The 14256-nt window shown below is 42.6% G+C and overlaps 1 protein-coding gene across 1 annotated transcript in view; it reads right to left on the minus strand.

Annotated features, from left to right (window-relative positions):
- Positions 1-10952: 10952 nt before the first annotated feature.
- Positions 10953-14256, minus strand: part of T265_07072 (hypothetical protein) — a gene marked incomplete at both ends in the record, with an annotated part of 114750 nt that continues 111446 nt past the window's right edge. Inside the window, one exon of the mRNA XM_009172501.1 lies at positions 10953-11889. Coding sequence (XP_009170765.1) covers positions 11671-11889 — 219 coding nt within the window. The remainder of the gene's footprint in view (positions 11890-14256) is intronic.

Below are 14256 nucleotides of genomic sequence, written 5' to 3' on the forward strand. Positions count from 1 at the left end.
TTACTGTTTGCCCACCAATGTTTATTGTTAAAAAAACGTCCAAAATCTTTAAAAGGACGCTTCAGAAGGGTCGAGTTCTGAAAACTCTGTACAAATACAGTTTTTACTTTCGTGATAGTGGCTTGTAACCGCTTGGTTCATGTTAATTAATACACATTAGGGAGCGCATTTCACCAGTAAGAATGAAACGTCCACACTTTTAGGGTACACTTAACAACCAGGCGAGCAAACTAGATCGACAAATCTTGTCGCGCAATTCACTAGAATCAAAATTACATCTGAAAAGTAATCTGAAGCTTTCGAACAAAAATGGGCACGCAGTGAAAAAAGGAACGATTCATGCTGGCTTAAAAACGTTCCATTCTTCCCCGAACAACATGGATCAGCCGTCTACGAAACGACAAAAAATCTATCACGAACCTTCCATTCACCAAACACAAAGGCTCATGCAGAACACACCCGCGAAATAATCTCGTATCACGTGGTGAAAATTCTTTTCAAGCAGCTTTTGTTTCGTTTGTTAGAATTCGTATGCGAGACAGGAAGTTTGAGAATCTAATAACGCAAAATATAATGAATACTTGGGAGAAGAGTATTCTAAGCCCACATTTCAGTATCTTCTACATGCACAGGCTGTGTACTATGCATAACTTTCAAATTCCTTGAGTTGCTCAAAACTTTCCAGACGGATGTACTTCTCATATTAATGCTCTTGGCTGAAGCACTGCATGAGCAGCTGTCCTCATGTATCAATTAAACTGCAGCCGTATTTTCAAAACCATTTGGGTCTTCTTGTCAGGTTTCAACCATGAAGCGAACAAATCGTGTACAACAAGACGGACAAAAGAGACGGGAAATTACTTCCATCACTTATGAAGGACTCTGTGTCCTGTCGGTGTAATTCTTAAGTACCTGAGCCTTGTCCAAACGTTGGCCGCCATTAGAGAAAGACATAATCCAATAGAGCAATAGCTTTCAGGAAAACGGTCAATTAATTGCGAATGTCATGTCCCAAAATACGAATTTTCTTAGCGCAACTCCTATCAAAACTACGACTGTGGCTAATAATGATGAGGCATGCGAGTATTGTGGTTTTCTCGTAACTCCGCCTTGTGACTAATGGAAGCTGGAGTTTATTACGAAACTTGTGAAACCGCCTTGCACCGTTCGTTTACAATTGCGCGATAGTCAATAAATATCCACAAAGATTCGAGAAGACGCGTGGGGATTTTCAGTTTTTTTTCAAAAGGATTGCGTGTGATACGTTTGCTTTTCTGTCCAACAGTTTGCAACTGTTTAGTTGGCACCTGCGAATAAACGACTTTGCGGCTAAGGGCTTTCATTCTTTCATGAGTAGATGTTCCAGTAGTCCAGCGGATGGCTGTGCCGGCGGTCTTTTGGATCTCCCGTGTTCGAATCACTGTTAGGGCGCATTCTACCTGACTACGAGGCCTTCGCCTTTTAAAGTCACGTAAATATCGTTTGGGCAAAAAGGCGTGAAAAGACGTTTTGATTCATTTCATTACCCCCTTATTTTGGTAAAACTGACTCGACGCATACTAATGTTATAATATTTCTAAGAAAATCTCATGCTTAGACGGATCTTTCACTGATGTCGTGCCTCAAACTAAAGTTACAAAGAATTTGTGATTCAAATAATCATGAAGATAGATTTACCTGTAATAGAGGCAGTCCAAAAAGAGCACAGGCGATGGTGAAGCATTATTAACAGTTCGATCTTTTACGTTTCGGTTTACCACATAGCACTAAACATGTTTATATACGTAAAACTCCAAATATTTGACTAGTTTCGCCGTGAGACAGCCTGAACCTCCATTTTCTCCAGACGTATGTGGTCGTCTGTTTCAACACTTTGGAACGAGTAGGTGTCTCCTCTACACGTGATGAAATGTGCCCCTTTTGTTGATAAAGTAACCAAACACGGTAGCGAGCAAAAACTTCAGCGTAGCAGCATCCTTGTGTGATGACTTCCAAGAGGCCAACCGGGTGTGGCCACACAAGTAGTTTCAATGTAGACGGAAGTACTCTTGGTATCACATTTCCGACAAATCGTTGAAGAGTTGTTAAGTTTTATGTATACGGTTATCTGTGTCAGGCGTTTTCGCACTTCGCTCAGTTCACAGGGAAGACTCATCAGAAAGAAGAAAACGTGGGTCTCTGGAGATCCAAACTCTTTCGTATCGGTGTATGAACAATCCACAGTAAGTTTCGTGTTCCAATTAATTTCCGGTAGCCTAATTTGCAGTCGGAGGTGACGTTTGTGAAGATCATTTATTTGGTTTAAGTGGACTTTAGGTAAGAAATCTACTTTCCATGGTCTGGTGGTTCAGATCTTTTGGAACCTAGAGAAAACTAAAACAAGAAACAGTTTTTTGGAGCTCGAGTATATTTTATGAACCTCGTAATTGGAATCTTGCCAAACATGCGAGTGTTTTTACTATCATTTTAATTTAGTGGTGAGGCGGCACTTGTGCAGCTCATGCGGTCAAGAAATAACATTAATGAGAGATCTCTCGTGAATTGCCTATTCATGTATTTCGCTAGTGGTTTACAACTTATTGTTCAACTAGATCATAGGGTTAAAGGAACTTTGACAATCACACCCACATGCTGAGCTCCAAAAAACTATATCTGTTGAGGTTTTTCCTGCAGTATTATGAGTAATATGTTCTGTCAAGTATGCCACGGTGTATCAACTATCAATTAACTAAAACGCAAGGATACCTCCAGTTAGCAATCATCTGAAGGCAACGATGCACAAAAATATGTCCAGATTAAGTCGAGTCTTTCTTTAGCAACAAATTAATGACCAACTAGTTCGCCAACTAATTAGCCGTTTTCGTAAGTTCCTTTTGCTTGTAATCACGCGTCACTCTCAATCACATCTCATTGACTACCAGTGCATATTTGGAATTTTCGCTCCTGACGTGGGAACGGACACTTGGAGAGCTTTTCGGTGGGATCAAACTCTACGTCCTCATGAAGCACTGGTGGAAGCTGAATAGCAAGCATTCACACAAGATCAGCAAACAAATATGGACATCAGTGTACAAATGATTCCATAAACTAATTGCACCACGTGCTCGGCAAAATCAAATTGCTCCCATGATCGTGCTGAGGTTGCTAGGATGTAAGGGATTTTAATATGTTGCGGTCACGAGGAGCTTCGAGAACTTCTAAATGGAGGTTCCGTTCTGTGGGTGTAGTCAACCTATACAGAATAGACCTATATTAAATTGGCATCAAGAATTCGTGAGCGAAAATCCGACTCTGGTGAAATATTCGGCAATGACGTGCCATACACCAAAGGTTAGACACAGGTTTTGTCACCGCAACACAAGGACAATTTTAAAACATATGTACGAAACTAGAACCTAAAGGCAGTGCCCAGACATATGTAATTTTGTGCAGTTGTGTTTGATATTTGCAAACTTGATGTGATAAAAGGGGGCTTAGCAAGTGTACCGTTCAGAAGCGACGCTGAGCCGGGAATTAAAGATCAGTCACAACCACTTGGTTGATTCGAGCCAGAATTAGCAGGTTGATCGTGACTTCCTTGTTGTTCAGCTGCCAAAAACGGTGTCCATTCCCTCTACGCTAGATTTGACACGCAGCGTTTGCACAACAGGCGACTGCTTTGTAATCATCGCGGCTAACTGACAGAGACTCTCTTCCGAACTAATCCATGTCCAGTGTGTGTAATTTTCTTCAAAACCGTATGGTTTAAAAGGACTCCTCTCGCGTTAAGGTGTAGAGTTTCTGTGAGTATATGCTCAAATCATAAAAATCCATAATCTTCCTTGCGTTCGAACTGTTCCTTATTCTTGATCTTGGTGCGCATTTCTATTTAAAAAGTGCTTGTCCACTGTTGTGTCTCGGACTGGTGTTGGCTCGTATTCGGAAACACTGATGTGTTGGTTGTTCCACCATTTTCATCCTTCGGAGTCTTCGATAATGAATCAAACGAGCAATCGAAGGACAGTCATACAATATTTTTGCGCGCACCTGATGGAACATCAGCAGCGTACTTTTCCCCTATGATCAGCTGTACTACTGTAGCAGGCGGCCTTCAAAGTCATACTGGAGTAGTGGCTGAAACTGTTTCGTGGTGGCAAGCTGCGGGTGAAGCACCAGCTGCTCATCAGTTAGGCGCCGTCACCGATTTTCCCCTATCCTTATGCCCTACTTGAACACAAAAATGATAGATTTCGCAATTACTCTCAGTTACACATGGACTTTGCTCTGACAGACTCGGAGAGTTTTTAGCAACCTTACAAGCAGGATGCCACATCTAAAAATGTATTACCATATCTTGATTACCAAGCTCGAAAGCAAGGTGGGGTTCATGCGTCGTCATAAATCGGAGCTACAAGTGTATTCAGCCGAGTCTTTCATTAAAACTAAATTTGTGTGCCAACTGAGGCTCAAGCAGAACGTGAGGTTGACCTAAGGAAAACTTGGGGTTTTTGACTACCTCATGAGCCAAAAGTCTAAGCGTAAAGGCGGTCGTGAGCTGTCAAAAGTAACCTTGTGAGTGGTACGTTACGCCTAAATAGCTGATAGTACAATTTTCATTGTTGGAGAAGATGTGCCTTTTTTGATGGCTATGTTTCTGTTGTGGACCACAGTCTCCTTAATGCTTTCTTATTACCATGAACCCCGGACTGGATAGCCGCCTGATCACCTGCGCGCTTGACCAAATCAGAAAAAATCAATGAATGTGCGAACCGGCTGATATATTAATCACTGTTGGGTACAAGCGGTCAAAAAGGTGATACTAAGAAAACAACTCATCTGTCAAGGGCAAGTGAAGAACAACCAAAGAAAACGGTTATTCCGTTGGCTGTTATGTACTCCCGTTACGTTTGGAGCTGGTTCTCCTAATAGTTTCGTACTAGTGGACACTTGGTAAGAGAATCAGAAGAGACGCATTACAGCCACATATGTTTTGCTAGAACGCAAGAGAGTGCGTTACTTAGACTTTGCGAATGTTGCTGAATTACTTGCGAAAAGCCACTATGAATGAGCCCCAACTCATGAGTGTTGCGTAAGTGACAGCTCTACATCCTCTTTGTCATGAGCTCCAGGTTATGTAGACTTTCACAGAAAGAAGTTTACTCCTATGCTCAACCTATGTAGGTTCTCCGGGGAGTTTATATAGAGGCGCTGAAAATTTTTGTGATGGACAAGTTACTGGGAATTTTAGGCCACGTGCCGTATGTTAGTTTTCTACGTGGGTTAGGCTGTTTTAGCTAGATAGTATGAATGACGCGAGATTCGTTTAGTTCACATAAGTAGGTTAGAGCAGTTTGAACTAACTTGAGGTTTTTCCGTAATTCACGATGGTCTCTGATGGTACGTCTTGTACTAAACTTCCTGTAACATGAATCCTCGACATCTTTTCAAGTGCCACCCACGCAATACTGCTAGTAGGATAAATGCCGTCCAATAACTTTTGTAGAAGGTGGCACCGCTTACATGACAAATATCACATACTTCGCCGTAGGACATTTAGCGTATGGACTCAGATCATGTACTGTTAATGTCAACTTTAATGTCTTTTTCAGCAGTCAGTTGGAATCCCAAGAGCTTGAGTCTGTGTACCATCCGTGAGACGTAGATGAGTGTTGCCATACTCTGAATAGCTCTTTCAGATTCAGCAAGACCCATGGTTCCACGTTGGTCTATTCAGACAGGAACAATATCGACAATGTTATATACACGATCAAGCCTTCGACAAATTTTGAGTCAACGGGGGTATCCCGGTCTGAGGTATTGTGCCTGCTGTTCTACTTAGGATATGGGCGCTCAAGTTTCATACCAGTTTGTCACACATCTGCTCCATTAGTCGACAGGTTTGGTGGCTCCGTTTGGAACTGAGGTGGGATGAGGAAGAGTCCGAGCGATAATTCAGCCGGTAGGTCTCTCTCCAAGGCACCAAGAGGTTGTGAGTTCGAGGACTTTGTCTTTACTTTCTTGTGTACTTTGGTCCACATTCACATCTTTGTTGTTCTTCATTGGAGGTACCGATCAGCTACTGGGGAAAAATAAAGTGTACCCCGAGGAAAAGTCAGCATGCCATTGAATCGGAAGTAAAAATTCCATAATTGGAAGACTGAGATTCTGAATGCCAGTTCTAAATAGGTAGACGGTAACCTCTTTCAAACTTTATGCAGTCACTTACGGGTTTCAGTTTCCACTATTTAAGCTCAAATTCGATATTTTATGTCAGTTTTATTGTGCAGCTTCACTAAGAAAACTTGTACTGGTGAATAGATCAATTTTCGAGCAAAAATCCTTCCAAATTTTGATTATAAAGCGGAGTGACATAAGCCGAATTCTAGTCACGTAAAGGTATTCAATGATAGCAAAAGTCACCATATCCGTCAAACGTGTAACCAAGTTTCTAATGGCGACTAACAATGAAACGGGATGCCATACTAAGCCTTAACTTTTGTGTACCTTGTGTCGCAAGACATCCTCGCGGTCAGTCGATCACCTATACTGTTTGGAGTTTTGTTGATAAGTTATAGTATGCGTGCCTTTCGTCACCCTAATTGACTATTTCACTGTAACATATGGAATCGACACGGAACCATCCTAACTTCATTTATGGTTTCTTACGTTGATCGGCTGAGCGGTGGCTCTATCCAATTTATGATAGGTTCGGCAACGGGCAAAAAAGAGTGAGAAGTGGTTCATCCACTGTGTGGAGTGCTTGTTCACCAGGCGATGCAACATAAGTATGTATGTCTTTCAAACAACTCCCGGTCTTGGTTACATACCGGGGAAGTGTGTGGTCTTACGATGTTGAGCAAACAGTAATTTGTGCAACTGGCCTACGAAGACCTGAACAGAGTTACCACATTGTTCACAAATATCGGAGGCTGCAAGGTACGCTTAACTCGTGTGATTTGGTGCGCACATGTAATCTTCCAGGCAATTCTGACGGCCATTGAATAGTTGGCTGCTGCACAGCCAGAGACCAATACGGATCGCTTTAAGGTATCCTGAATAGAATGACTGCAGCCATAGTAACAACGAGGTACGGCAAAGCTATGATTGGATTGGATTGAACTGGATTGAACTGGATTGGATTGGAGAACCCATGCTCATATCATTCGCATCTGAACAGTTGTCTTGTCCGGGCGCAATCATTTTAGTAAGCTCACACCAAAGAGTGAAAGCACTGGACTCCAGTTGCAGCCTTATTAGAGGTCATCAGTAGTGCACATCTTTGGCCGCGTAAGGGCTTGAGCTCCGGTCATGTGACTCGTGACTAAGCATGTTGCCACTAGTTCACCAGTTCATCTGAATGTTTACGTCTGAGTAGGTGAAAATGTTCGCGCCCGACGCCTCGGATGACGGCCCACCGACTGTTCTGGTTGTGTCGCCCACCCTGCACGTCCGGAGATCAAACCCGGACACGGCCAGGGTCACTATTGACGGAGTATAATCAGAGAAAAACGCGAATCAAGTTCTTACCCCCTCTGGTGTGGACTTACCAGAATAATTGCACCAAGACAGGAGGCGACTGTCCAAAGAAAGATGACGTGCGCAAGAAAGCCAAGAGTACCTTGAGGTAAGTAGTGTGCACTTGTTTTGCAACTGAGTGAGGACCGGAATATTACAATATTTTAATTATAAGAATGTTTTTGATCAAAAGACGATCCTGAAGGCCAATAAAAGACTTCATTACTTTGCATGGCTATGGAAAGAAGTTAAAATTTTCATCAAAATCACATGGATGTTCAATCACAATAGACCGCACTGTCGTCCGACGACATTAAATTTGCTGGCTGTTCAAGAAAGGTCGGCAACCTACATGCTCTATTGTAGGACATTTCATGATGAAAATTCGTTTAAATATTCCTTCTGATTTCGCTACACGTGACGGAAACAGGTTTACTTCAATAGCGACCTGTGCTACGAATAGCTTCGCTGTAACCACGATAGACGCCTTAAAGAACGGGTGCAAAAATTCGGCTGTAACACTCCTTTGGTGGATCCTGGGGTCGGAATCGAACCACGGACTCTTCGGTCATTAAGTTGACGAATTGAATATTGAGCTATGTCAAACATTAACCAGGTCAGGTATAATTGCTCACGTGCTTGTCGACCTCAAGTGACTTGAAATTACGGCATACATCGAGTTGTTTAGTAGCTTGGTTACAAACTGCGTGAATTACGAATAAATATAAACAAGTCACAGAATTGTGAGCCTGCGGAAAATGGTTTCAGATCAACCTGTTAGACACAAGATGTGCGGAGATTAGTGAGCAGCAGTTATCAGTGGAAGTTGTTTTGCTCTAAGCTGAAAGGATAAACCAACCGAATTCCATGGAACCTTTCTTCTGTCCAGAATATCGCAACATCCGCTTGCCCAGAGGGACAAAAAATATTTTGACGAACTCCACGGGGCATAGTAAAATGAAATGTTTTGAAGAAGATTGGTCAAAATCGAAAGCTGGGAATTTCTCCAAATAGTCAGCCATTTGTTAGATTAAGGCACCAACATCACCAAGCAAAAACGTTTCATCGAAATCCGGCACTAAGAGCGATCTTCCTGGGTAGTTCACCTTCCGAATTAACCTGTTCTGAGGAGGCTTTTATTTCGAAAACAAGCGACTATGCAAAGGTAAATTCATCGATTGGTTGATTAACATTCTCGAACTTCTATAAACAGCCATGTTGCATAGTAACTAGGTCTGTTTGAGCACTCGAGACACTGTGGTACGGCTGTTGGACCAAGATGCTTCTAGATGTAAGCTTTCATTAGACATTTTCAGGGAAAATAAAATTTGCATCGGACAAACCAATCATATCACACCCAAGCATGGACACGCCCGCATTTTCAGACTCAAAAAAGATCCGTTGTTTCCATCGTGATGTTGTCGCCTCACACGTCAGATGCTTGGTGTTTGAACTCTGCAATGACCAAGGACATGTGGTGCAGATGAGCTCTAATAGGAGCAAAACTTAAAACCACTGGATTTGCCCTTTGGTGCACTATGAGAGCAGGACGACTATTCGAACGACAGTGATGTGAATATGAAGTTGTCCGATGGATGTCAGTCCAACTTCAAATCAGTAAACGTTCCTGAGTTGCACTGGAAGCCACAATTCTTTCGGAAGACAAACTTTGTTTTCCTTTTGGCGAAATACCATCTTATATCCCGTAATTTAGAGCCAGAGGCCAAGTGACTACCTCCTAGTCATCTTTTGAGTCGCTCTGCCCCAAGATGATTTTTACACATTCTACTCATAATACCTGACTATGTTTGTGTGTAGCAAGCACGGTGGAGCATTTTCCAAACCGCTGGCTTCTGGTTTAATTGCGGTTTTAAACCATTTGGATGTACAATTTTATATAGAAGCATGTACCACCTGATTTCCATAGTACATTGCCTCTTGACCTGATACCCCAAAATCTGGCGTAAAGGCGCCAGTCGGGATTTTCCATACATTGGGTCCCACTTATCCAGTGGCACAATATCAATTTAAAGGCTACAAAAAATCGTAAATTCTGCATCACAGATAGAGGTTAGCAACAATGGAACAGTGGAATGTAGCCCGACAACATGAAGTAAGCACATTTTATCCGTTGATCAGAGGTGTTATTTCGTAGTGCCAACTCGAAATTGTTAGTTTTCTGGAAAGCAGTATCGATTAATCGATGATCCACCGGTTCAATGGCAACACGCTGCCTGCTGATCGCTGGAGTCGTAGATTGCAACGGCACTCACATCTACATCGAGGCGGTTGTTTGGAAGCCACATCGCTGCTACATGCCCTGCTTCGTTACTCTTCAGAGACTGATTCTAACCTCAGCTTGGCATTAGTTGGTATCTCAAAGGGGTTCAATTCGGTTTAGCAAGACACACCTGTCATATCTGCCCAGGCGTTTGAGACACCGTCACCTCCAGTTTGATACATTGCACAGTCATATGAGAAGTCTTCCCCAATCCCGAGGTTCACTGCTATTTAAGTGTGAGGCAGCGAGACCCACTCTCCCCACTATTGTTCATCATGGCAGCGGATAGGGTTCTTGGATTGTCGATGCCACAACAAGGATACCAGTTCCATGACACTGTAGAGGATAGTTTTACCTTCGCTGACAACTCCATCTTGTGTACAAAAAGTCAGGCTTGCCTTACTGAGAAGCTTGATCCTGCCACGGTCGGATTGGAAGAACTGTTATGAAGCTCAGTGTGCGAAAGACAGAAGCAATGGTGATTGGTGGGGACAAAAAACATCAGGCGACAGTGGTCTTAGTCGAACCCTTTTGCTTCGCCGAGGAACTTATCACTCCTGTGGGTCCGACTGACACCGTAACGTATTTGGGCACCCCCTTTACTTCCAAGGCGAAAGGAGTCTTCAACCACCGACAGCAGCTGCTCAAACTGCTCTCTCCAACGGCATCCTTCAGTCGGCTTACTGTTTCATGTACACCGTGCTCTTTCTATTGTGTTAACCAATGCTGTCTTAGCTTCACAACTGTGTAAAAAGGGGAGGCCTCACCAAAAACATTCTCACCAACCCACCGTTGTTCGTAATCTAAATAAGAATTTTCAAAGCAATAATAAGGTTCCTGTCGGTGCAGGAGATCGACCACCAGTTCGGGATCTGTGCCCAGAATACCTGGGCTCCCATCGTGGGAACAACCTGCGAACAACTCTACCGCAGAATTGTACGGACTCTGGTTTTAGGTGTCAGGTCGTCAAGTACTTTGGCGTTTCTAATCCTGTAGACGAAGGGCGAAAGTGGTGGAATCTGCTGTCATTCTATCAGTCGGTAACTTTGCACAGACCTGCAAGATAATTATTCTGGTAATTTGGGAGTGCTTAGTACCCTAAGCAAAGATTTTACTAGGATCAATTGTCCTAAGTTTCTCAAGCTACCCTCACTAATATGAAGAAGAACGCAAAGGACAGAAGTATCACTTTTTGTTTTTCAGCAAACTGTATCGGTGGAATGGCGTGTATCCTCATGCTAACCGACGCATACATCTACATGTATGGATAATAACAAAAGGAAATCACAAGAAAACATAACGATCTGGTTAAAAATGGAACTGGTGAGTTTCGGTAAAGTCCAAAACAATTGCCTGAAGAAACGTCATGTGCACAAGAGGAAGAACGTTCGCATATCATATGATGTCCATAATTGTATGGTGGATGAGTTTGACACGAATATAATACGTTTGTGATTCTGTAGTCATTGGTTTCAACACAGGAAATACCCGGGGCATTTCAAACAGGAAGAATGTAGTATTGCTTTGTTGAGTATAGTTTAGTGAACATGATCACGTTGCTTGTGCCCAAGGTAGTAATTATCTATTGTTTCTCTCTTGGGATGGACGGTATAAGGGCCTAATGGCAAAGGGTTAAAATATCACGACCAAACTTGGCTGCCAAGGAAAAATGTTTAATTTGGAAAAAAGAAACAGAAAAACTGGAGGAAATAGGGGAAAATCAGGAAGCAAACATGCACTTTTACAGTTTATGGTGCTGTTACAAAATCGGAAGAATCTGAAAACATTTTGCATGCATACGGGCTATTTGTGTATTTGTATGCTGTGGTCACACACAGGAAGGATGTACCCTCCTAGTCTAACGGAGAGGTGCGTTCGAAAATTCCGCCCCCACTTTACCGTTGTCCTTTGATTCTCCAACGTAGGATAAAGTAGCAGAGTAGTCGTAAACCAAAAAAGAAGATGATCAGGATGAGGAAATCTAAATAGAGTTGATATTGGCCCACATTTAGCGCATCAATCACAAGCGCCGGATTGTGTACACAAGGAAAGGAGACTTTGGACTTTCGGCGGTGTGTGCAATCCAGAGAGGTCCGGTTTAATCCATAGATCACCTGGTTCAGTTGTCGGATTTTAAGGGCAAGGGATAGAAAAATGGAACGGGTTTTGGTCACGTTTCATTGCAAACATGATATAGTTCAAATCTGAAATGTGTTTAGCTTTAAATAAACCGAACATACTACTGGTAAGTTGCTGAAAACTTTTCGGAGACTACCACAAATGAGAAATTCAGCTAGACTCAGTTGAATTTCCCGAGGTTCCGACAACCAGTAAACTAATCAGTTAGTTGCGTGCCTCAAAAGAGGTGAACAACCTTTACTAATCAGTCAGAAACACCCTGTTGAGGTGAAGTTCCTCAAGGATGTTAGAAAGGATTATTAACCTTATCAACCACACAACAGTGGTTCGAATTCGACCTCTGCCTCTCGACTTATGTCTATACTTGGGCAACCTGGAAGTATCCCGGCCTTCTTGTTTTCTTCATTTGACCATGCAGAAGATGTTGGTAACATTTGCTGTAGTAAATTGGGTTCTGAGGAGAACGTGTTGATTGACAACATTCTTCCCTATAGAGCAAACGTTTTTGATCAGTTACTTTGCATATATTTCTGTGCCAGATGTTGGGGATATCAATATCCCCCAGAAAAGATGTTGGCCTTAAACTCGTCAGAATTTCTCGTGTATGATAATATAATGTCCCGCAGAAAAATAATTATGTGCAGTTGGTAAAATTTTTAAAAGAGACGTCCTCCAAACAAGTCTTTCGTTTTTCCAAGGAAATCAACCTTGGTGGTTCGGTGCATATCTAAAAGCCCTTACCTTCCAGCGTCTATTGGTTGATGGTTGTGGATCCCGCAGCTCACCATGTGGTAACCAGAATACTTAAGAATTCTAAACTTAGTTGTTGTTCGGAGTCGCAGTTTATCTTGGCTTTAAAATACCATTTGTTCAGTACGTCTACGCCATCATTTCTTACACCGTTGAGACTTGCCATTAAACTCGGATACAGTTAAATCCGCAGAGGTTGGTGAACCCCAGCCAAACAGTACAGTCTAGTTGAGTACCAGACCTTTGCTGTGATGAGGATCCGACAGATAGCGATGCCTGTTAACTATTGGATTCAAGAGGTGCTTTGAGAGGTGTGACCGATTTCATAAGTTTTTTCACCATTCGGTTGAAACAAAACACTCATTGGACAAGCGGTGGCTGCTTAAATTCTCGGTTCAAGTTTGATCAGCTACACAATTGGCCGAAAGATTAGGCACTATTCGGACTGTTCTAACCTGGATAAGGCTAGCTTTTCGAGTCATGAAAAAATCTGGGTGTCAAGTTTCGATTACGTTGTTCTTTTGAGGTAACAGAGTCCTCACTTGTGCGCTTTAAAACCACCTTACCACGTATTTTTACACCCAGTCTATAATATTCCAAAGAAAAAATGTTTTGAATAAAACTACCAGTGACAATGGCTTTGTGTTCATAAGGTTCCGTCCCAAGACTGACGTAGTAATTCTGGGTCGCTGTGACACACTGAAAAATGACGCCATCATTACCTTCCGGTGTTGTTTCAAAAAGCGTTTTTAAACACTGTCAACTAGGTATAAGGTTGCATTATTCTGCTGGGGCTGAAATCATCGATGTTCAGCTGTAGGACTCATTTGGTGCCTAGCTGCCATGCCACCCAAAGGAAGCACAAAGTCTGAGACACTGCCAGGTTGACAGTACGTAGACGGGAGCAGTCATGATACCGGGGTTAAATTCGAACCACGGGGCTTCTAGTTAATAAGTCCGATCCTTAACCAATAATTTATTCCGAGCCAGAAGCCAATCGTGAAAGTCGCTTTTAAACCGAGCACGAAGCTTCACAATGGCGGGTTAGATAGAAGGACACAGTCAAAGAGTGTTATCATCTACGTTTTACCGTCAAGGCACACAGCTGACTCTACTTCGGAAAAACTCACCGATAAAAGTGAACAAAACAGCTGTTTGGTTACCGCTCATCACTCTTGGGAAACTTTGGTTCCCATGTCTTACGTGCACCACTGCTGGAATTTTGAGTAGCTTTTATTCATAATCTCAGTATTTTACCAAAGCACCAATGGGTCAACAAAATGTGACGTCTTGCGGAGTCATTCTTCCTAAGCGTGGGCTCTGCACAGAGCACTCTGCTAAAACGATGTCCTCTACTTTACCAGTTCTGTCGTCTCCGTAGCACATCACCAGCCGTGTCAACTTGCTCGGTGGCTGATGACCCTTACCCAAATAATTTCCTATATATTCTTCCCAAGTCAGCAGACCTGAATCTTGGACACATGGTTGGCATTATGATTAATCTCATCAAAACACTTTTTGACCAGCGTCCGGATGAAGTTAATGCGTACATGGGCAGTTCAATAGCTTATGATTACGGTGGAGGAACAGTG

The sequence above is a fragment of the Opisthorchis viverrini genome (genome assembly GCF_000715545.1).
Source record: "Opisthorchis viverrini unplaced genomic scaffold opera_v5_157, whole genome shotgun sequence".
Lineage (NCBI taxonomy): Eukaryota > Metazoa > Platyhelminthes > Trematoda > Opisthorchiida > Opisthorchiidae > Opisthorchis > Opisthorchis viverrini.